The 24,405-nt window shown below is 39.9% G+C and overlaps 1 protein-coding gene across 7 annotated transcripts in view; it reads left to right on the forward strand.

Annotated features, from left to right (window-relative positions):
* PARD3 (par-3 family cell polarity regulator) overlaps positions 1–24,405 on the forward strand; it is a 745,691-nt gene that overhangs the window by 391,979 nt on the left and 329,307 nt on the right. For all 7 annotated transcript variants that reach the window (XM_060248141.1, XM_060248148.1, XM_060248145.1 and 4 more), the window contains 2 exons: positions 11,804–11,895; positions 15,267–15,350. In XM_060248141.1, coding sequence (XP_060104124.1) covers positions 11,804–11,895; positions 15,267–15,350 — 176 coding nt within the window. The remainder of the gene's footprint in view (positions 1–11,803; positions 11,896–15,266; positions 15,351–24,405) is intronic.

The raw sequence follows: 24,405 nt of genomic DNA on the forward strand, positions 1-24,405 counted from the left end.
GGCCTACTGTAAGCTCCAGGAGGATTGGATACATCAGGGGTGTATGCAAATATGCAAAGGTGTTCCTGCTACAAAAAAGCCCTGATTCTAACTAATCCAGTGGGTCTAAGTACAACGATGCCTGCCAAAGGCACAAATCCCTTTGCACTAGAAAAGAATAACAATCCTGTATTGAAATACTCTTTTACTTATAATAACAATAGCAGTTGTAATAAATGTTCTTCAGATGAGCATCTTTCTGTGCAGTTTAACCAATAGTTGACTAGTAAACCGAGAATGTTACCTGTCATCAGTGCTGTCTCTCTACCTGAAATGAGAATGAAACATAACAAAAGTTAGAGTTCAATGGCACCTTTAAGTTCATTCAAGGCGCCACTGTTCTCTAACTTTGTTGGATTGCTTTAGACCAACACAGCTACCCACCTTGATCTATCAGAATGAAACTGTTGGACCTAGTACTGTTTCTTGTCTCGGTGAATTTTCCCTTTCTCACCTTTTTACCCACTTATTCCTACTCCCCTCCCTTTTGCCAAACCATCACCAAACCCTTTGTTAACAATAATGATTTAAGGAGAAGTAAATCTGATCAAATGTCCATGCCATGCACATGATTTTGAGGACACCATTTATATTTTCCTGTGGCAGAATTTTTTAAATACACAGTCCTGAGTGTTGCTGACCAAGGTTAGATTTATTGTTAAAAGTTAGATTTATTGCTTGATCTGAAGAGCAGCCCCATAGTTTGTTCCATGAATTTACTATGCAACAGCGGCTCTTTTCCCCCCATTCACATTCAAGTGTTTTTCTTCACCAAGGTCTAATGCCAGCCCAATAAGCCAACTGTTTCTTGTTACTTGGAATATTTACAAGCTTTCACATATGCATTCCAGATTTTGTATTGGTGGGGCTTTCCTCTGTATATTGAAAACAAAAGGATTTTTCTTTAAATCAAGCTCTTATTCTCTTTGATTAAAAACACTCTATATTAGTTCTTGTTTGGTTTGTTTGTCTACTGTTAAATAGTTTCTTTTTCTGAACATCTTGAGAAACATTATCTGTTTCAATGCATTTTCCTTGGGATGACATTTTGTGCTAATGACAGGCAAGATTCTCTTCAAGGTTTAAAGGTCCACTGTTTGTTAAATTGTACCAGAAGAATGAAATATGATGAAGATGGCATTTCAGAATGCGGAACTGTGCATACAAACAAATCAGTGAGTGTTGGCTTAAGGGTATTTGAGCAAACAGTCAAAATAAACATGCTTAAAAAACCCGAAAATCTAAGGACTCATTCCAGCCAACATTTTCATTCAGTCACCTAATTCCCTTCCTTCTTACAGCCACCATCGCATATGACTTTTGTTGATGCATGTCCTATGATCTCCATCATAGCCTTTTTCATGGTCAAAGAAGATCCTCCTTCCTATTTCAGCAGTAGAAAATCTGCTTAGATCCAACGTTAAGAAGAGTACAAATATGGGGATCAAACCAAAGGTGACATCAGGCAATCCATGGAGGTCCATTCTGCAAGAGTAGAGAAGCTTTCTTCCTTTCACATGCAAATCTTACCCCACCTCGATTGTTAGCTCAGCAACTGAAAGTGAGTACTAGACTTTGTAGGGAGAGGCTTTGGTTTGTTTGTTGGTGAGACTAACTGGAGAGAAGGAGAAGGTATACCTACTCTGTTCCTGCACTGTAATGCCAGTCCAAATCAGAGCTTCTGTTCAAAACTGTCATTGCTCAGAAGGAGGAGATTGGATTTATACCTCACCCTTCACTTGAAGTCTCAGAGTGGTTTAAAGTCTTCTTTCCCTTCCTCTCCCCAAACCAAGACACCCTGTGAGGTCGGTGGGGCTGAGAGAGCTCTCAAAGAACTGCTCTTGAGAGAACAGCTCTTCTGATAGCTTGTGGCTTGTGGTTGACCCAAGGTCACACCAGCAGGTGCATGTGGAGGCATGGGGCATCAAGCCTGGTTCTCCCAGATTTGAGCCCACACATTTAATCACTACTCCAAACTGGCTCTACACGCACACAAACTGGAAAGAAACCATGTATGTACAATATTCCTAAGAGGTAGTGCCAGGATCCCAACTCATTGTGGCATCTCTGGATGCCAAGTGCCAACTGTTTCTTCCCTAAAACACGGGAGAGGACATGATTGTTCTCTTTAAATATTTGAAAGGCTGTCAGAGGTGGCAGGAAGCTATTCTTGTTGGCAGCAAAGGGTCAGGCTCACAATAATGGATTTAAATTATGACTGGAAAGATACCACCCTGGATATTATTTCCCCTCAATAAGAGTAGTTCAGCAGTGGAATCAGATGGTTAAGGAGGTGGTGAGGTCCCACTGACTGGCAGTCTTTAAGCAGCAGCTAGATGAACATTTGTTGGTGATTCTTTAGACTGATCCATTGAGCAGGGGGTTTGACTAGAAGGCCTGTATAGCCCCTTCCAATTCTATGATTCTATCTCTTCCCAAAATACAGTTTTGGATTTCTTTCTATAGTACCACAGCATGAGGTGCTTTAGAAGAACTGAGGAGGAATATTCTTTGGGTCTCATAGGGAGCCAACCATTCAGAAACACCTGCCTCCCTCGTTGGAGGAGACTTGTCTTAGAATCATTTAATGATTCCCCCCTGTTGGAAATATGTATCTGTTCTGTATGTCCTTTGCAATGTTCTAAAGTTCCAGTCATTATAGGGTTAACACTGTGCCTGATTCCCTATTGTCTGCATGACCTAGGAAGAAGATATTGACTGGTGTCAATCAAGGTCTAGAAGCAGGAAAACCTGTTTTGTTTGTTTAGTCATTTAGTCAGGTGACTTCTTTTGTTCAGGCAGAGAGGTCAAGAAGAAGGAGGAAGTAGTCTCCATTAAGCACATGATCTAGTGTAAGCATGTAGTTCTATAGTGTTTGTTATTTTCACCTCCCAGTACCCTTTCCCTGTAGAAATAAATATGTTTTTGCTTTTTCATGTTAAATGCCTCTCAATGATTATTTGATCCAGTGATCCATCGCACAGTTTGAGACAAAGAAATAGAATTTCAAACAGAATTCCCTAATACCCTCCTCCCTTGGCATCCATTTTGCTACCATAGCAGCCATTTTGTGGTAATGCTGACTACCTTTTCTCAAAAAAAAAAATCCACAGCCTAAAAAAAATTGGGGTAGTGTTTTGTTTTTGATGTAACTCTATAAACTGAAATTGCTGTTTAGAATTAAAAACAAGCTATCAAGTATTTGTCAGTGATCCGTTTCCCACCTCTATATTTAGAGTTAAAATCACATTATTTTATGTTATTCATGGTCATAATAAGACCTTTGCTGTCATGTCTGCTGATGTGGTGAATGGCTGGACTTCACTGTCCATACTTTGCTTACTTAAAAAGTGCCATTGCTAGATGGGTAGAATGTATTGATGCAGATATTAGAAGTGAAAGCATAGGAAAGAGGGTAAGGCTGCGTTTAATTTTGTTTGAAGTAAAAGGAAGAGCGGGTGGTCTGTTGTATTACTGCCAGGTCTCCCTGAATGTTTGAAAATTGCTTCTCTCCGGAGATGTGGCCGGCTAATCAAGAAGTGAAGACAACATGAAAGCCAGTTAAGCACATGTCTGTGCTGGTTAAGGCAGAAGACTTGTCTCTTAGGAGAGGTGTTCACTCGATCCTGGTTGTGTAGAAAAAAATCCCCCCATATACAAAAAGCTGATGTTAAAATCAGCAATATTGTATCACTGCTTTGTACTAAACGATTTAGGATTCCTCATGCAACTATGAGATGGCAGATAAAGTATAGGCTGCTTTATTAATGTACCTCCACAAACTGATTGTTATGCTATCTGCATGGTTTACTTCATAATGTTTTATGTTATGACTCATGACTACATGCTAAGAACCACAGGGTGACCAGTATTGTGCCCACAACAAGAAACATGAACAAAAACCTTGAATCATGAGGAAAAGCAGGGTAATTTTTAAAAATAAATAAATAAATAAGATTGGATACTTCTGTGTTTCGTTAGAAACTATCTGTCATGAGCCCTGATGAGGAGGAGCTGGAAGGGTTAACAGACCTGGGAGAGTTGCCAGCCAGTCCCTCAGCTGAACAAACAGCAGCTGGCCCATCAGTCACTCTCCAGGCACCAGTGCTAGCTGTTGACCATCAATCTCCTGTGAGCTCTCCTCCTCCCATCTCAAGAGTTTGAAGCAGGCTCCAGAAAGAACTTTCAGAGCGAAGACATGAGGCACGCCGATGCTTCAGATCTCTCAGCCCGGAGTTCTGGCAGAGTCACTGTCACCCAGGGAGCAGGCTGATTGAGACTCCCATATAGCTCCCACCCAGGACCTGGTAACCTTGTGGAAGCAACAAGTCTATTCTCTGGTTTGCATCCATGCTCCTTCCTGATCCTGACCTGCTTGATTTCCTTGGCACCCTGACCTTGTGGCTTTTGGACTTTGACTTCTGATTCCGGTTTGTGATTCTGCATTGGTGATTTTGCTCCTGCTTGTCTTCCTGGACTTTGACCTTGAACTGGCTTTGGACTCCTGCCTGCCTGCACCTTGAGAACATGACGCTATCTTTATAATGTTGGGAGGGACTATGGTTCTAGCACATGCTTTTTTTGTGTGCAGGAGGTCCTAGGTTCAGTCTCTGCTATAGTTAATGGTTACAGCTGCTGGGAAAGGATAGAACCTTCTTTTCCCGAGATCCAGGTGGAAGCTACTCCCAAGATTTTCACCTTTCGAAGTAATGATCTTGTTGTTCTTTCCTCTTAAGAAAAAGATCTCTCTCTCTCTCTCTCTCTCTCTCTTTCTCTTTGTAACTAACTGCATCCAAGCTCTTGCAAGGATAGAAAACATTTGCATAGTAAGTACTGGAAGGTTGTTACTTGTACAAGTGTGATGCCTTGACTTGGTTTTGAATTGTGTTCTATATGTTTTTTTGAATTCAAGTCAAGGCCTGGAAAGGCAATGCAAAGTGAGCCTGGACCCTACTGTCCATAGCTTCCTTTTCTTTCCTGACTCCTTCTTGTCCTCACCTTTTCTCAGTTCTCAACAGAACGTTACCTTTAATTTTCTGCTTATTCCCCATGTACTACTTACAGTTGCCTTCTTTTCAAAACTAGTGTCAGCGCTTGTTTTGGCTTTTGCCTTATAAACAGAAGGGCAGAGACTTCTGTGATCAAAGAGGGTGGGTGGGTGAAAAAGAAATGCAACTGCATCAGCTTTTTTATATGTTTTGGTTTTCCAAAGTAATATTTAGCAAAAATGCAAGGCAACACGAATCTACAGAGAAGTAAGTTCTCTTAAGGATTCTCCTTGAAATGCCCCAAGTCAAGGTCCTCCCATTCGGTTAACTCTACTGTGCACATCTTACGCTTCTTCTTGTGAAGACCACACAATTGCTAATGTTTGGGTTTCAGGACAGCAACCTGTGTAGTAGACCTGATGATGTGTGAAGGTTATGTACTTGCTTCAGTTCCAAAGAGAGACAAAAGTCCAACCAGAGAAGATGTGATTTGACCTTACCATTAAAAAACCCTGAAATAGTAACTGTGCAGGGCAGTGATGCTGGTGGGGTGAGCGAGTGGAGTGCAGAGTTGGTTCAGTGCTTTTTCACTATACCGGTTTGCCAATCCAAACTGATCTTTCTTTCCAATCACCAGTCTTTTCGCCATCTTCCTGCCCCCCCCCCCATTCCCTAGGTTAATAATATCAGGTAGAATAATAGAGCTGGAAGGGACCTCCAGAGCCATCTAGTCCAACCCCCCTCCATACCCAATTATCCCAGCTCCATGCCCAGAAGATGGCAAAAAGCCCCAAACCCTCCAGGGCTGGAGAAAATTGCTTCCTGACCCAAAAGTGGCGAACAGCAGTTCCCTGAGTGTGTAAGAAAGGGCCACGAGAACTAAGCACTGATATAGCCCTTTCTGCTCTCCCTCTCATGATCTACCTATGTTCACAGAATCAGCATTGCTGTCAGATGGCTATCTAGCCTCTGTTTGAAAACCTCCAAAGAAGGAGAACGCACCACCTCCTGAGGAAGCCTGCTCCACTGAGGAACTGCTTTAACAGTCAGGAAATTCTTCCTGATGTTTAGTCAAAAACTCTTTTGATTTAGTTTCACCCCACTGGTTCTGCTCCGACCTTCTGGGGCAACAGAAAACAATTCTGCACCATTCTCTATATGACAGCCCTTTCAAGAACTTGAAGATGGTTATATCACCTCTCAGTCGTCTCTTCAGGCTAATCATACCATAGTAGACGTGTCAGTTTCATTTGGTGAAGCCACAGGACCATGATTCTCATCAGGTTCCAGTGTGATCCTGGACCTTCATATAGTTTGTTCAAACTCCTCTTCCTCCATATGAGTCTGTTTGAGCCAGGCCCACTGCGGGTTGCTGAATTATTAAAAGCTAAAACTCATACCCTTCACACCTTTCCAAACTCTTGAGCTTCAATTCATTATTTCTTAAACTGATCATGGAAAAGATATTATCTTGCTCTCAGTGGCAGAAGGATAATTTATAATAATACGCCACATAACCCTTGTACCTATGAAAAAACTGGTTTCTTTATGCAGTTTTCCGCAGTGATTGTACAGAATAGTCTGCTTAGATTTGCATATCATTGGTTCTCAAGCCTGAAATAAAGTATACCGTTTTCTAATTTTACCTCAGTAACAGGTGGGATTTTTAATTTAACAAGAAAACCAAGGCAATAATTGCTTGATGCAGATACTTTCGAAGCTGGTTACTTTTTTTAGCAAATGAGAATTCTAAGTTACTTCCCTCCACAGGTGTCCAAATTAATCTACGTTTGGTTCCATGTAAATGAAAGTCTGTGTTATATGGGAAAGAAAAGCATGCCTGATTACTGCAATATTAACTTTTTTTTAAAAGAACACATCTGTTGATTATAGCAGGTTGATACTGGTGCTTTAGTGAAGTTTAGACATTTCTTTTACTTTGGGAACATACATAAAAAATGTATGGGTTCATAGGATTACTTGAACCAAATTGAATGAATATACTTTTTCTACAGCTATTAAAATTTGGGAGAAAAACATTGGTTTCCCCTCCAGTAGTATGGTTTTTGAAAAGAAAATATCTTTCAAAATGCCTACGGTGTTTTAGGCATGGTCATGGTCTGAATAATTTGTTTTTAAAAAATCAATCTTTGTCAAGTGTTTGCAGCATTGTCAGGATATCATTGCATAAATAATCTATGCAAATATTTAAAAAAATCCCAATTAAATTTATATGTGCTGCAGTGGGGACTATCCTAAACTACTATAGTATTGAAATTAGGATACTTCGCAGAAGGCTGGCAAAACAGGCATTTTTTCCAGATGAATGGTTGCAGGATTCAGTTCTAAACTGATGTCACCACTGTTTCACATAGGAATTCATTTGCATATTAGGCCACACACCCTGACACCACGCCAGTCGGAACTGCATTCCTGTGCATTCCTGCTTAAAAAAAAAAGCCCTGATAATTATTATGATCTGTCTAGATCAGGGGTCCCCAACCTTTTGAGTTTGTGGGCACCTTTGGAATTCTAATACAGTGTGTTGGGCCCAACCATAAAATGGCAGCCAAAAGAGGCAGAGCTAACTGCAAAATGACAGGGAGTGAGATTATGTATAACTAGTATAAGAGTATGCTCTTCTGGAAGAAACTCTATTGAAAAGGATGCCTCTTAAAATGAACAAATTGCTTTTAGTTTATTTTTTTTGCACACATACATTCTTACATATTGTCAGTCATACAGTGAAGATACTTGTGTTGTGGTGGCAGCTGCTGCCAAAGCAATATTTTTTAAAATCTGTACAGGATGCTCTGCTGGGTGACGTATCACCTGCTCCCTTAATGAAAACTCTTAGGCAACACGAAAGGTGTGTGTGGGGAACCCTGATCTTGAAGCTAGAAGGTTGCCACCTCTCCATCTTTTTGACCTCCAACTTTGTAATGTGTAGTTGGAAATGAGAAGCAATGTGACATTATTGCACCGTGCTTTGCTGTGTTCCATCCCGGGCATCAGCCTGTGATGCTGGGAATGCTTGGCACCATGATATCGCATCATGCGCTGAACTCAACTCAATGTTATCAGGAATCACTGAGTAGTTGTGTGCAAATTCCTTGCGCCCAATAATGTGTACCGGTAATTCTGATTCTCTTGCTCAAGGCTGCACTTATGGAACTGCTTCTTTATCCTTCTGATACCCTGAAGCATTGGTTGGAAGAGGAGGAGAATAACATTCCAGGCATCCCATCTCCCACAAATCATATGCCCAGCAATTAGAAGGTGGATAAAGGTAAAGGTAGTCCCTTGCGCAAGCACCAGTGATGTTGCTTTCACAATGTTTTCACAGCAGACTTTTTAAGGGGTGGTTTGCATTGCCTTCCCCAGTCATCTACACTTTCCCCCCAGCATGTTGGGTATTCATTTTACTGACCTCGGAAGGATGGAAGGCTGAGTCAACCTCGAGCCGGTTACCTGAACCAGCTTCCGCTGGGATCGAACTCAGGTTGTGAGCAGAGGGCTCCGACTGCAGTACTGCGGCTTTACCATTCTGCGCCACAGGGCTCTAGAAGGTGGATAGAATCCTGTAAATGCAACTATATTTCTGGCATGGATGTCTGGTTTTGCTTGCATCCAGCAGATCCACATGTTCATGAGATGTTCTGCCAGCACCCTTGCTAAGCTTCTTCTGATACTGACACAATGGTGATGTTTTATGAGATGCGATGGGTTGCTGGTCGAAAGGAAAATCATCTACGCTTCTATTTGTTAGAGTCACCTCTAGAAGCTTAATATCCAGGGGGAGTGGTGGGTAGAGTTCTTGTAAGGCTTTTGTCATTATCCTTAAATATTTTATGTTGTTTTCAGCTGTGCCCAGTGGACCTGATATAATGCACATACACTCTGTGATCAATACTCCTGAAATCTGCTCAAACTGTTTGTTGCTGGCAGACTTGTCACTCTTTGTGTTTGAACACTTATTTTAAAATATCACACAAATATCTAATTTTGAGTTTGTATTTACATTCCTAATGCAAGTTGTAGGCAAGTTCAAGATGCAGTTTAACCTTTGAAATGTGTTACTTGCCTGATGCTTAAGAGAGATAGATGACTAAGAAGTGCATATTAGAGCCTCTCGAAACATGAGATCATCAATCTTCAAGTAGCTTGGCTTCATGCAGTGAGCTGCTATCCAAGGCACATGGAGCTTCCACAACTCCTGGGGAAAGCTCGATACACCCAGCTCCTTATTTGTGCAGACTCTCAGAGGAAATGTCAATTGGACATTACCAACTGCCTTTGCCTTGCTTTAATACCTCTTCAATAATTTACTGTATTGTCTGACTCTATCTGTGCTGAACTCATAACCCTTCACCCATCTGCTGATTGATGCCTCAGCCTGTGGAATAATCTAAGTCTGAGCTCTTAGACTGGGTTGTTACAATGCAACACTTTAGTGATGAGGGAATGTGAGCAATTAAAGGCACACATTTCTATGAAAATCCAGTTAATAATGCCATGCTACCTCCTGTCCTAAAAAGAAGCTGCTTCAGTGTGTGATCTCATTTACTGTCCTCCCAGTTCTCAAGTAAAACAAGAGACATAAATAGTGTATATGTACATGCCGTGTAATAAAACTACTTTTAACTCTTTTAATCCAGAAGGAGTTACAGAAATCATATGGGTTCTTTAGCATTATTTTCCCTAATTTTGTTAGGATTTAAAAAAATTAATTAGAACTTCTGCTGTAAGTCAATAACATCACATTATCAAAAGAAGGAATCTTAGCAAAACACCAGGGGAAGGGTTAGAATGAAGGGACACACTTCACTTTCTGTAGAGATTCTTTCTTTCTTTCTTTCTTTCTTTCTTTCTTTCTTTCTTTCTTTCTTTCTTTCTTTCTTTCTTTCTTTCTTTCTTTCTTTCTTTCTTTCTTTCTTTCTTTCTTTCTTTCTTTCTTTCTTTCTTTCTTTCTTTCTTTCTTTCTTTCTTTCTTTCTTTCTTTCTTTCTTTCTTTCTTTCTTTCTTTCTTTCTTTCTTTCTTTCTTTCCTCACTGCCATGGAGATGGATATGATAGGAGACATTCCTTAGTCAGGACATAAACTACCAGGAAAGTCTTTTTTTCCCCCTGGCATTGTGTGAAGCCAGTCCCTTGAAGGTTATAACAATTAAGCCTGTTTTACAGAAGTAGGTGGTCCTTTAGTTACTCTGCTCTTGACCAAAGGACTTTGATTTTGAGACTAAACAGGGAAACTAGTAGGCATTTTCTTCTGGGCATGCAGTTAAAAACTTGCTATGATCAGGTTTCTGATAACAAAAACTGTCCCAAGAACCTCTTGATAAAAACATTATTTGTAACACTTTAAGGCAGGGGTGTCAAATGTGCAGCCCAGTGGCCGAATCAGGGCTTTGGGGGGTCTCCTATCAGGCCTATGAACAGGTCTGCTTCCTTTTCCCTCTCTCTTGATTCCTTCTGCATTGCAGCTTGCTTTGTCAGGCTTGTTCAATCACACAGAAGCTACAGAGCAAAGCCTCTATTTTCTTCATTGGTTAAGGTTCTTCAAGACAAACACATAGCCCTCAGTCTATGTCATGGTGCTTTCACATGTTCTTGACCAGCACATGAAGCAACTTACGTATAAAAGCTTGCAATGCCCAGCCATTTCATGTTTTCCTCTGGGTCCTAGGCTCAAAGCATTGACCATGAGATTTCTGTAATTAATGACAATAAATCAAAAGTAGGTTTGCAACAACACTTAAAAACTGTACTCAAAATTGCTACAGCGCAGATATTGTCTCCAGATTTCAATGCAATAATTCAGAGCAAGAGGTGTCAGTTATCAGTGACCGTTAAATAAGCAAAATATTCCAAGAATGTGAATTATTTAAAGCATGTTTTAAATTGTTGTTGTTGTTAAATTGTATTTGTCTGTGTCATTTATAAAGTTTATATCTCCCCTATCTGGAGATTACATTTTATCTATTTATTTATTTATCTATCTGAGCAGACTTCAGAGGATGGTGGAAGACAGGAGGGCTTGGTGTCGCAAAGAGTCGGAATCGACTGTGCGACTGAACAACAAATCTGGGGATTACATTTTATGCCACACATGGCCTGGCCCTACAAGGTCTCATCAATGTCAGATCTGGTCCTCATAACAAATAGTTCGACACCTCTGCTTTAGGGTGTAGAAACTTGCTTTTGTACCAGATACATTACCCTTTAAACTGTCCCCATTTTTTGTAAATAAGGACACCAGAATCTAGGAATAACTGAATTATCTTCTTGAGTTAAAGTTTTTTCATCCCACATTTTTTACTCTACATGTTTTAATAACTTTAGGCTTGTATCCATGTTGAACTCTGTGTTTGTGCATATATGGCTGGAGGTGTATGAATATTCTATGTGGAGGAGGGGATATTTTTTTCACAAGGAGCATATCTGAGACCTGGAAATTGATAGTCCCTCTTGTAATGTTTTGCTACGATTCAAACTGACTTCATTCTGTCACTTTATTCCCTAAATCAAGTTAATACTACCTAGGCCATCTCTCTGATGTTCAAACACATTTTTATGAAGTAGTTTCAACTGTTGTGAGGATGAATGCTGCTGCAGAAAATTTATTCTAAATCTGTTATCTTGCCAAACTATACTTGCAATTTTTGAGGGGTGATTCAAGACTAGTTTTTGATAGCTGAAAGTACCTATTTATCATCTGCATGCATTTTTTTTCCATTTGAAATTCAGATGCTTAAATTCTGGTATCTCTTGTTCTAGGAAGAAGATGGGACAGAAGAGGAAAGCAGCCGAGTTGAACCACTAGGTCATGCCGATACTGGTGTGGAGACCAGTATCAACTATTCTTTAGAGTAAGTTTAATAATAAAATTTATTTTTAAATTGTGAATCCTAAGAATGGTCATGAAGTAGTTACGATTTCTTTTCACATTCTGTAATGTAGATTGGATTCTAAAGTATTACTCTACAAGGAAAAGACTCATGTCTACATCTTCCTTGTGTAAACTTTCAGAGCTCTGAAAAAATAACGGACTTTCAGAATAGCTCTCCTTGGAAATACATATTAATTACAGAGTGATGAAGAAATGTAGAAATGGGGTAAATAAAAATTATTTCCCTCAATTCAGAAATCTGTGAATAATTATGAGTTTTATCCACTTCCATTTTGATTGGGCTTGTACAGTTCAACGCCAATTTCTTCATTTGTTGTCATCTATCGCTCCCTCTTTCCCATACTTTCACAAGCCTGTCTATCAAACCTTCTACTTTTGCGGTACTAGGAGTCATAAGTTGTTTCTAAACCATTCCTGCTGATGTAAATTCTGAAATGTGCAATTTTTAACATCTATCTTTGTGCTGACCAAGAAGGGGAAAGAAACATGAAGGGGTGTGTGTGGAAATGTTGAGTCAGAACAATTAATCCTCTGGGTCTTGAAGTAAAATGTTAATGGACCTCTGTCCCATCAGCAATGGAACATTTGGACATACTGGTAAGCCTCCATTGAGAGCTAGAAAATAAGGGTTTTGCGGATCTTTCAGAAGCTAGTTATTTTTTATTTCCCTCCTGCACCATGTAAATTCAAAGAAAGATGGGGAAGAAGAGAGCTGTTGATGGCGAAAGAACTATGTAGGCAAGTCCTTCTGAAGCTGGAAGTGTTGCTCTATAACAGGGTTCTTTATTCTCCTGAAAAAACTTAGAAGGAAGAAGCCCATTTTGAATTGAGAGAAGTGGATTTTTTAAGAGAGGCGGATTTAATCAGAACAAGACATAATGCCAGTTTCCTTTTTTAAAAGCAGCAGCAAATTAATGAAAAAATTACCATTGAATTAATTTTAAACCCTAAATGAATCAATGAAAAGGAGTTTTTTTCTTAAAAATTCAAGCAAACTGCAATTTTCCTATTTTGCTGAAACATCTGTTTTTTGATGTCCCTTGTTTGCACAGCAGCTACTCACAACATGACTGATAGCGAGTTCTGTAATTAAGGTTGCATGGGCTGTACAAAAAGTATAATAATGCATAACAAATCTGTTGTTGATGTAGAGTATTAGAATGTTTCTTTGTTCTAGGGGTTGTGAGTCAGTGTAGCCAATAAAACCGCATGCAGCTCAAGAATATTATGGCATCATGTACCATGAGTATATGCCTCTGAAGAACTGAATGATCCAAGCAATTGATGATAATAAATATGTCAATAGGAAAACTGTTCCAAGCAGAGTTGATGCAAAATCAATTCCAGTTCAATTCCTCCTACATATTTGTCTCTTGATTACAATATCATGATCACTGAAGCTATATATGGTTTTTCAAAAGATACAAAGCAGTCCCAGATGACTGTTAAACACAAAAACTCTGCTGATTAATTCAGAGTGATTTGTTTGCTGAGTCTAAACTTTCTTGGGTAGTGAGAAATAGTTCAGTAAAGGAGAGTTTCATTAGGTGTTCTAAAAAGAGATGCTTTCCGAGAACTGGCATGGCCATGGGTTTGATTCTGCTATTCTGCTCAGCTTACAGTAGCATGTTCCTTGAACTCAACATGCCTTTCTCTGTTGTAAGAAACTCTTCCTACCAGAGGGACGCTAACTGCCCCAGAGGAAAGTGCCGTTATTAGCCAAGCAGAGTAGTAGAATGCAGCCTCACTTGCCAGGTATAATACCATGTTCACTTGAAAGGAAGATGACACTGAGTATAACACAATTAAAAATGTTATACACAAAAAGCTTTTTAAAAAACTTATTGGACATAACTGTAACTTGTATATAAATTTAAGATGCCCCCCCCTTTTGTTGTTGGCATCCCAGGGGGGAAAACTAGTCTTGCATTTGAATAAATACTGTATATTATCAGGTTCAAATTTTCTCTTTTCTTAATAAACTATCAATAAGCCTAGACAAAATAACGGTGAAAAGCATATCCCATGTGATTGCAGTGAGATTCTCCCCCTGTAATAGTGCCACTACTACTAACATATTGTCTAACCATTATATTTGCTATCCAGTCTATAAACTGCTTGTCTGGCAGTTAATATTTCTTTTTCTAAACTGGTTTGCTCTGGAAAAATTGCAACAGGCATGTTCTTGGATGTGTTTCCCTTTTTAAATTTAAAGAATAATTCAATTTTTGTATGCTTGAGATTCTTACAGGTTGCCATCTGTGTCCATTTCAGCATATATATTGTGCAGTCTGAAAAATTGCACACACAGGCAGTCCAGTTTGTACTGTATTTCATGATCAAAATTCTTTTAGGCTTTTTTCTGTATAATGTTTAACATAATAGCCTTATTTGCTAAAAATTGTGCCATATTAAATAGGCACAGATGTCCCAAAATTAATATTGCTGGCACTTGTTCATTTTTGAATGAGTATATATAAATACCTCGTGTTTAGAAAGACGTACTCACACCAGAGCTCATGAATCCAAGAGAAGGGGATGTAGATATGTGTAAATAATCAGCAATGAGTACATACAGCAACAGAAATACGAAATACAGCAATGTGAAATAGGCATTTGCTTCAAGAGGGGTATTGCCAAAGTTCAGTATTCCATTTGGGAATCTGATAAAGAAGGCAGGACTTACAGCCTTCTAAAATGCTGAGGTGGATTTTGTCTTGACTGAGCAAGACAAAAATATTGCCAGTGCATCTGGAAATCTGAATAGTTGGAAAATTCATAGAACCCTATCCCAACCTTATGAAAAATAAGTCATTTCTAATATTTTTTTTAAAATAAATGGATTACATCTCTGGACTCAATTCTGGTGACAGTATCTCTCTATCTGACAACCTATGCAAATATTAAAAATTATCAGTTCATGTTCATTGTCTTTTCACTTATATAGCAAGAAGAGAATAGGATAGATGTAGTTGGTGGGATACAATTTGAACTTTTGGGTCCGTTATGTTTCTTGCAATCTACACACAGGCCAATACCAACACCCTTTCTGGTCATCGCTATTCTTAATACAGTTAATATAATGGAATAGGGTTGTCCAACCATCTGTTTCCATTTCATTTGATTTATTAATAAAGCTGTTTTTATGATTAATCTTCTTTCATGCCATCAGATTAATATTCAGGTATGTAACATTCAACATGATTTTCATCATAACTGCCTGCAGTTATAGGATATCTTGGTGTTTTGGGTGTGTCTGTTTGCGTGTATGTCTTCTTTGGTTCATTTACGGTACATGTTCACATTCCTTCATTCGTCATTGTCTCACAGTGATATGGTAAAGCTCGTTGAAGTCTCCAATGACGGTGGGCCTTTGGGAATCCATGTAGTGCCTTTCAGTGCCCGAGGCGGAAGGTAATGTATTGTGTAGGTTCTTAATTAAATCATAGGTTGCTGGGGTTGCTTTTAAGCTTCCATTTTTATCATAGCTGGGTGGGTGTCCAGTTGAAATACAGCATGATTGTTTCAGAAGGTAGCCTTGCTTGTTCTAAGCCATATGAAATTCTGAATATTGCACTGGTCAAGGTGAGGATGACAGAATCTAGTTCTTAATTTATAATAGGAATTATATTGTGTCCTAATGGGAAGCTGAATTGCAGGAACATGAATTATTTCTATCAGGGTCTCATAAAAGTTTCTTCTTGCCTTTTACCTTGGTCTAATATTAGAAATGCACTTCATGCAGCATTTATCCCTGGCTGCTTAAACCATAATTTACCAAGCTGGCAGCATTTGAAACCCCACAGATACAAGGCTGTGTATATATTCTTTTTTCCTCTCTAAAAGTTGGAGGGGGAAAATTTATAGGCACTGAGCTGTTAAATAAAGCCAATGGCATGAAATATACCATACTTTTTGTGATGTAAACAATCTACTGTTGAACCCAAATGTATCTAGTGTTACATTTCATGTTTAAAAAAGACAAGGTTTTGAACGAGTTAAGTGAGGGGAAAAAGCAAATGCAATGTAGATCATGTCCTTTTCCCCATCTTCATTGGTAAACAAAGCACTCAGAATCATAATGCTCACTTTATTGAGGTGGAATTTTAGTATTTAGGGACTTTGATTGAATGTACTTTGAAAATTAAATGACCTCTGAAGCAATTATGATTCTGTGCCAGGATTTAAGGGTGTGTGAGCGCATGTGTGTGTGGTAAAAAGTCAAATCCTGACTTTTCCTCTAAGATCTAAGAAAGATCTAAAGGATAAGGGATAAGGAAGGAGATTAGTTTTATCTTGGAAGAGTAATTGCATTCATAGTTTCTGATCTCCTTGGTGAGAGAGGGCCAAGTATGCATTTTATGAATGTAATCTTGCATTATATATGGAAGGAGGTATTTTGTTTTGACAAGTCCACCTATCCATCAGCAATTTCACTTTCAATTGATTAAAAGCAAATGTCACTGTATATCAAATATATCTTATAAACTGCATACTTGATAAATAGGTCCCCCCACCACCACCATGTACCACAGACCTTTGCAGAATGATAAATGCGGTGTAAAAATCTTCCATTCAGAGTATTATTTTAAGCTTAATGGTTCGGTAGGCATGGTGACATGTGGTGCCTTGACAGAACTAATAATTTTCCTACAACAGCTTCCCCTGAGGACTTTGGGAGGTAAAACTAAATGCCACAATAAGTCTCTCCCTCTGATGAGTGATTTGATACCTGTTTAGCTACGGTCTCCAGGTATAAGTGGTAGCTGCTGTAGCCATGCGTCACCTTTCCTTCTATCAAAAAAAAGAATGATGATGTGTTATGGTTTTATGCTGCGAATGTGTAAATACAAAGTAGGGTTCTTCTGGGCGTTCTAATCAAAAATTCCAGAATAAAAGATACTCTGAAGCTGGGATTATCAGTGTTGGTAACTGAGGATCCCACAGAGAGATGAGTGTTAAATGCTCCTTGGGACAAGGTCCTGGCTTTTTGTGCTCATTCAGTATATTGAGGGAGTCATAGAAAATAATAATAGCATGAATTGTAATAGTGAATGGTGACCTGTGAGATTTCATGGGAGCCCAGTTCCTTTTGTCCTTGTGACCTGTGAGAATTGATGGGAGGCTGGTTCCTTTGTCCTTGTGATCCTTTCAGGGGCAAAGGACCTTTTGCCTCAAGAAGGGATAATTTAGAAGAACACTGTATTAGGTCCCAGAGAAAGCCATAGGAGCCACATCTTACCTTGCCTTACTTACCTTTTGTTCTAGTCTCTGACGATGGAAATCGAGAGATAACTGTCAACTGTTGCTTAAAAAACTGGAGATTATCTTTTGAGTTACATGGAACTCTTGTCAGATGTTACATACAGAGAGCAGAAACAAGATGAAACATATGCACGATGATATTAACTCTAAACTAGCATGTTTTGTAAAAAAGGAACAAAAGAAAGATTTAAGCAGGGACTATGCTAAATAGATTTTTTTTTAAAAAGTTGCTGAGGGAATCTGAACTCTAGAGACAAAGTACTTTAATAATTCAGCAAAAAACTAAAACAAAAATGGCCCCCAGTTGTGCTTTAATTCCATCGAAAGACTTGTTTTAGCTGTTATTTATTTATCACATGGCAGAGTAACATACAGGATATATATGATAATATAAAATATATAATCAAGTTGACCTGGCATTCCCTCTAAATACCATTATCTAGATTTTCAGTTCATTCAGTTGCAGATGGGAAGAGTTCAAAGAGCTCTATCACATCTCCCTGGAAAGCACTACATTCACATTCCTGTAACAGATGGAAAATATTGGTGCATGTGGGTCCTGGTACTTTACCACATTTAAACAACATTCAACTGCCAAAGCCTGTTTATATTCTGTTAGCCACCTTCCATACTTTATGTGACGTCAAATCCTGCGGGCCTCTCGTTGGTGTTTATCCGGTTATTAATATTGTGTAGAACTGATTACATCCATGTTTACAATCATTCATTTCTTAGAACACAATTTTGTGCAGATCTTATTACTGGGAGTCAGGATCGTAGTCATCGCTTCCCCCAGCACCTTATCAGCACCTCATTAGCACTTTACCATCTAGGTGCTTAAGTTATGTTGGATACTATTTTGCTAATTCTGTGATTTTTACAGATTTTGTAATTGTGATATTGTCTAGTCTGGATGTGGTTTGTTTAATATTTCTGTAAGGTTTTTAGTGTAGTAAGATGCCCAGAGACCGTTTGCAGGATAGAGGGTGCGTTCAGACGCTCTTTTAGTTCTGGCATAGGCATGTTTCCCATTTGGGTTTCCTGAGCACATCCAGACTTCCACATCTGTTACTCAGCAGCAACTCATAGTCATCCCGACTTGCCCCAGATTGATCTCACTGCAATTTGACCCCAGAGAAAGTCCGGTCCTTCCTGCTTGGTCTGGCATACAATCGGGTTATTTCTGTCTGAGCAGCTCATCCGCAATGCAGCCGTTTGCACTTCCCTCAAACTGTGACCGTTTCTGGTGTATTAACAGACAAATTCATGTGTGCTCATGACCACATAACTGTTCAGCAGAGTTTTGCATTTTTCCTGTCAATACGGGCTACACGGGAGCAGAATCTTTCTTTTTTTAGAGGAACTGGAACATAATATCCCCATTATGTGGGATCTCCATGTGTCAACGTCAAGTCCCACTTCTCCCTGAAAGTAGTTCTCTGCTGATCAGCAGTTTGAATGTGTCTGGCTAGGCTTCTCTCGCCCCTCCCCTCTTGAGGATCCCTTCCCACAACAGCTGTTTTTCAACTGCCCAAAATGCATTGCAACTACTCGGGCTTTTTCCCCCTCAAACACATGCACTGCATCCTTCAGCTCGCCCTGTAATAAAACAACAACATCCAGATTCAGCTCTCTCTCTTTTTGAAATTTTTTTGGAAAGGGCTGCTTTTCTTTCTTGGAAAGTGATCCATCATCAACAATAACACTAATAATGGGAGGGGGGGTTGCAGGAGGTGTGGAAATCAAGAAAGCCCTCCTTGCTGCCCGAGGTCTGAACCCAAGTCCTTTCCCCTCGCCATCCATCTACAAATGTCTTGAGTTCTAGAGCAACCATATCGACAAAGAGATTGCTACAACCCCCCTCCCCCGCAGGAGGTGTGTGGGGTGTGTATGTGTGTGCATGTGTTGGGAGTAGGGGAAGAAAAAGGCAATCGGGATCTCTTCATCCCCCCCCCCCAAAAAAATGTGTGTGTGTGTGTTTGCTTCTCTCTCTGCTCAGGTTTTGCCAGAACTTGTTATTTCAAGCAAATGCCCACATGAAGGAGCGATACAGGTCTGCGATGTCTGATCATTCAAATACGGAACCAGTGCAGGATTGCTCTCTTTCGGGAGTGGTCATCTGATCGGAAATGTGCCGATTCAAAATTGGGCGGTTCAACTTGGAGCATGATGCATCCACTTTTAGTGCAACGTCTGACCACACCCAGAGTGGGGTATAAATTAAAAAACTAAATTAATTAAATTAGTCTGAATAGGCCCATGTCAGCCATGTTTTTTTCAGATGGGTATCTCTCCATTTTCATGATCTTTCTATATTCACAAAGAAGAGCATCTTGTCTTCGGAGATGTGGGGGAGCGATGTGGCACAACATATGTAGCCAATAGATTAGAGTAGGTTTAATATATCCACTGATTATTCTCATTGTCGTATTGAGTTGAACAAATTATTCTAGCAACTACTTGAGAGCCAGTTTGGTGTAGTGGTTAAGTGTGCGGACTCTTATCTGGGAGAACCGGGTTTGATTCCCCACTCCTCCACTTGCACCTGCTGGAATGGCCTTGGGTTAGCCATAGCTCTGGCAGAGGTTGTCCTTGAAAAAGCAGCTGCTGTGAGAGCCCTCTCCAGCCCCACCCACCTCACAGGGTGTCTGTTGTGGGGGAGGAAGGTAAAGGAGATTGTGAGCCGCTTTGAGACTCTTCGGAGTGGAGGGCGGGATATAAATCCAATATCTTCTTCATCTTCTACTTTATGAGTCTGGGGGTCATAGAACTCAAATGTCTTAATTCTCCTGTTTATGTATGTAGGTTTAGGTCTATTGGGAAAGTATTGAACCTGAGCAAAAGCAGTCCTCCCTCACTCGGCCCCTGTTGCGCTTGCAAACTACTAGTCTGCCTTTCTCATCGATACTCAAAAGAATACATTTGTATTGTTACTATTTGAACTGTAAATCGACAGCATTCTTCAAATTGCATTCCCAGTGAAACTGAGAGACATTACTATAACAAATTTGTTGGCTTATGACCTGTTAGTCCGTGAGAATGAAGTATAGAATAAAGGAGAGACATCATTTATGAAAATTTTGTCTTCCTTTCCATCATTGCCAGAGAGCTTATTACTGTCTTGTGAGACACAGTTCAAGTTCAAGCTTTGTTAAACATCTTTGCCTCCAACTTTTAGCAAACAGCCTATGCAACCTCTGCCATCTTAGTTATGTTGTTGTTGTCATTTGAACTTGCGTTTTGTATGTAATGGCATTATAAAAGCTCCATAAATCAGGTCAGGATGCTGTGGTGAGAAAAAAATCCATCTGCTCTGAAGGGTCACTCTTAACATCCTCAAAGAACCAGTCAGTCAAATCAGCACTCTGAGTGGCATGTTACCACTAAGATCAGAAGTGTTATGTTTTCATACAAGACTCCCTCCTCCCCCCCTTCCATTTCAGAAGCGGCAAAGATGAATTGAGTTACAAATGAGGTGGGAGGGTGGAAGCATCATTAATTTTTCACAAACAGGAATTTTTTGCATATTATCCTTGTTCCTTTAAGCAAAACAAATTGTTGGTGACCGCCCCTCCGCTCCCCAACCTATTAAATGTTGCATTTGTCCCTGACAGGATCAAGACGGTCATAGTGAAGGACACTCCAGAACATCTATCATTCACAACTCCTTGTTAGATACAATCTATTCTGTTAAGTGAATGGCTGCCTGTAGTACTCAGGGGTCAATTTGAACATTACTGTTCTAGTCCAGGAAGTTTTATCATTCTTGGAAAGTAGTTACTAACTGCAGTTTTGCTAAGTGTTATTACCTCCCCCCCCCCAAACAATGCATGGAGTAATTGCTGCCATTAAATATATATAATACTAATGTATGCAGTTTGATATATTGGATGGTCACATTCTTGTAGCAAGTAAAAGTAATCATAGAATTGTCGAGCTGGAAGGGGCCACACAGATCATCTAGTCTAACCCCCTGCTCAATGTAGAATCAGCCTAAGTATCCTGATGAATGTTTGTTTGTTTGTTCGGTCAATTTATATTCCGCCCTTTCCCATGCAGGCTCAGGGTGGATCACAGTCATAGTAAAACAGTTAAAATACAACAATAACTTAATAATATACAAATAAAAACATAACTTAAAAAATATACGCAGGCGGGCAGGCACATATTTCAGGTGAAAGCATCGTTTTTCGGCTCATTGTAGTTTTTCAGCCCATTGTGGGGGAGGGCAATAGATGGTATAGATAGTAGAATGAAAGGATGTTCATCTTGTCACTACTTTGTGTGTGTGTGTGGGTAGATAGATAGACAGACAGACAGACACATGTGTGGGTGTGTGCACGTGGGTGCAGGTGTGCACCTGGCAGTCATGGCAACCTCTAGTGACTGACCCCTACTGGGGGCTTGGAGGATATTCAGGGAGGAGAATGAATAAAGTCTGCTTCTGCCTCCTGAATCCCAAGGAGTCTTCCATCCAGGTACTTTCCAGAGTCAGCCCTACTTAGCTTCCAAGACCTGATGGGATCAGGTTTGCCTGGGCTATCCAGGTCAGAGCTATCCTGTCACTACTTGGAGACTGCCAGTGAGGGGGAGCTTACCAGGCAACTGGTTCCACCGCTGAACTACTCTTACTGTAACCACAAACATAATATAAAAACATAAGAAGAGCCTTGCTGGATCAGACCAGTGGTCCATCTAGTCCAGCACCTGTCTCATGCAGTGGCCAACCATTTACTATGGATGGCCAACAACAGGGCACAGAGGCTCTTGATGTTGCTTTCTGGCACTGGTATTCAGAGGTTTTCTGCCTCTGAATGTGGCAGTTCCATCTAGTCACCATGGCTAGTAGCCACTGATATTGTCCTCCATGAATCTGTCTAATTCCCTATTAAAAGTGACATTGCTTATAGCCATCACTACATACTCTGGCAATGAGTTCCACATTTTAATATGAGGTATTCCAAGCACAAATTGGGCTTATATCATGGTGTGCAAAAAGGTGACTTGAAGGAGAGTTGAGGAGACAGCTGGAGAAATTGCGTGTGTTCATTGCATGTAGACAGTAATATTTTCTTGAGACTTCTGCCCCCAACTTCCGCCTACCACTTATCCAGATATATTTTGTAGAGTAGGTGGACCAATGATGTACTTCTGCACCAAGTACCAGAAGGCATGCACACATTCATCACTTTAGCTGGGTCAGCTGAGCTAATTTTCTAAAGGGTGGAATTTGTCTAGATAAAATTTAAATAGCAACACAACAGATTGTTGAAATGGTCTAGCTGCCAAGCAAAAATAGGAGAGCAGACAAATGTGGTTGTGAAACCTTGGAAGATACATGAGGGCTGTAAGATAAATATGCAGCCTGTAGAAGATTGATATTCTTTAGTTCCAGCTTTTCCTGGGAGTATAATATGGAATTTGCAGATAATATTACTACAGCCAAAGAGGAAGTATTGATGAGAGTCTCTAAGCAGAACATCAGCCATCCTGAATGTCCCACCACTTGTTACCCTAAGTGGCTGTGAGGATCTTCTGAGTATTTTAGCAAGAAGACCCAAACAATGTGAGAGGGGATAATCAAGCAGGATCTCTATGTATATGAAGATTTTCCTCTCAGTAAAACTCTAAAAAGAACCAGGCCTTAATTAATGAAATCATTTTTTTATTAAAGGGAATTAAAGATTCAAACTTATTCCAAACAAACATACAAGTTCAGAAAACAAAATTAGTAGCTTATGGAGGCAAGAAGGGAACTTATTTTACACAGGACTATTTTCTATTCCTATTCCAGAACAGCGATTTGAAGATAAAGGTGAGCAAAATGAACCAGTGTTTCACTCAGAGAAGAACTACCCAACTTTGTTTTGAGAGTGTAATTTAGTGGATGTCCAGATAATACACATGCACTTTACTTTATTTGATTTATATCCTGCCCTCCCTGCTGAAACATGCACACACAGACAGAGACACAGTCACTCAAGCACACACTTTCAATGTGGCTCTGAGAACTATACTGTGTATGGATATACCCCTTGAGCTGTACACCCTCCTTCTTCTCAATGTGAAAATGTCTGTTACGTTTGATGACTTCTAACAGGCATGACAAGACAATTATCCTAAAAAGGATGATAGGATTAAAACGGTTTTTACTAAGTATATATACTTAGAGTAACCAGGTGAGGGAAGGCTAGGTGGGGTAGGGAGTCGATTAGTTTTCTGTCATTTTCTGGAAATTAATCTTTGGCATTGATGGATTTAAAGAAGGAAGAGAACTGTCAAAAAGCAGACCTTTGCACCTTGAGGATCAATTTTCCCAGACAAGCCTCTGGCCAATATTTGATGACACTTATTCCATGTGACTGTCGGACCTATTTTGATCCAATTTGCAGACCACAGAAAAGTCTAGAAAGAGTGACCCTGTAGGATGTGGAAAGAAGGTTGCCTGTAGTCACTTTTCCCAAGGTACCAGACTAGTCCTTCAAGGGAGAAGGGGTCCAGGCATAACACACTAGGCATTTACATCCTGAGAAGAACCTGAAATCTGCATCTGATGTCTCTTTTTGAGTAACCACTACATTGATTTAGAAGAGGTTTTGCCTGAAGTTGATCCCAACAGCCCATTGTCTTCATGCCCCATTTATACAGTCTGGAATCTATACTAATAATTGTTTCTTCAAGCCCCTTGGCAAAAAGTTCATTTTCCATAAGTGCTGAATAAGGTCAGCCCAGTGAACACACGGTCACTGGGAAAAAAAACACCACAATAAAAATTCTGTTTCTTAGTGTAGGCAAGAATATTTCTGTTAGCCATATATTGATGGAAACCTGTTGAAAAGGGGTAGAGAAAAGTGAGAATCCACAGGCAACTGTAGTATGTACTAAATATAATGTGAAGGCTGAACTTTTCACAGGGAACAATAATCAAATATGAATTATTAGCTGCGATATAAACATAGTAGCCAAGGAAACAAAGCTTTGTGACATGGAGGCAGGCCATGGCAAACCACCTCTGAATGTCCCTTGCTTTGAAAACCCTATGGGGTTCACAATAAATTAGCTGTGACTTGATGGCACATTCCACCCACCATGCAAGGGGGGTATGTATGAGTAGTCTAGTGTAAAAAACCCCCAACAATCCCGCATTGGAGGACTTAGAAAAGAATATGGGGAAAGCTGTGCAGGAAAGACTCATAACAGAGGT

This window comes from Heteronotia binoei, chromosome 10, assembly GCF_032191835.1.
Source record: "Heteronotia binoei isolate CCM8104 ecotype False Entrance Well chromosome 10, APGP_CSIRO_Hbin_v1, whole genome shotgun sequence".
Taxonomy (NCBI): Eukaryota; Metazoa; Chordata; class Lepidosauria; order Squamata; family Gekkonidae; genus Heteronotia; species Heteronotia binoei.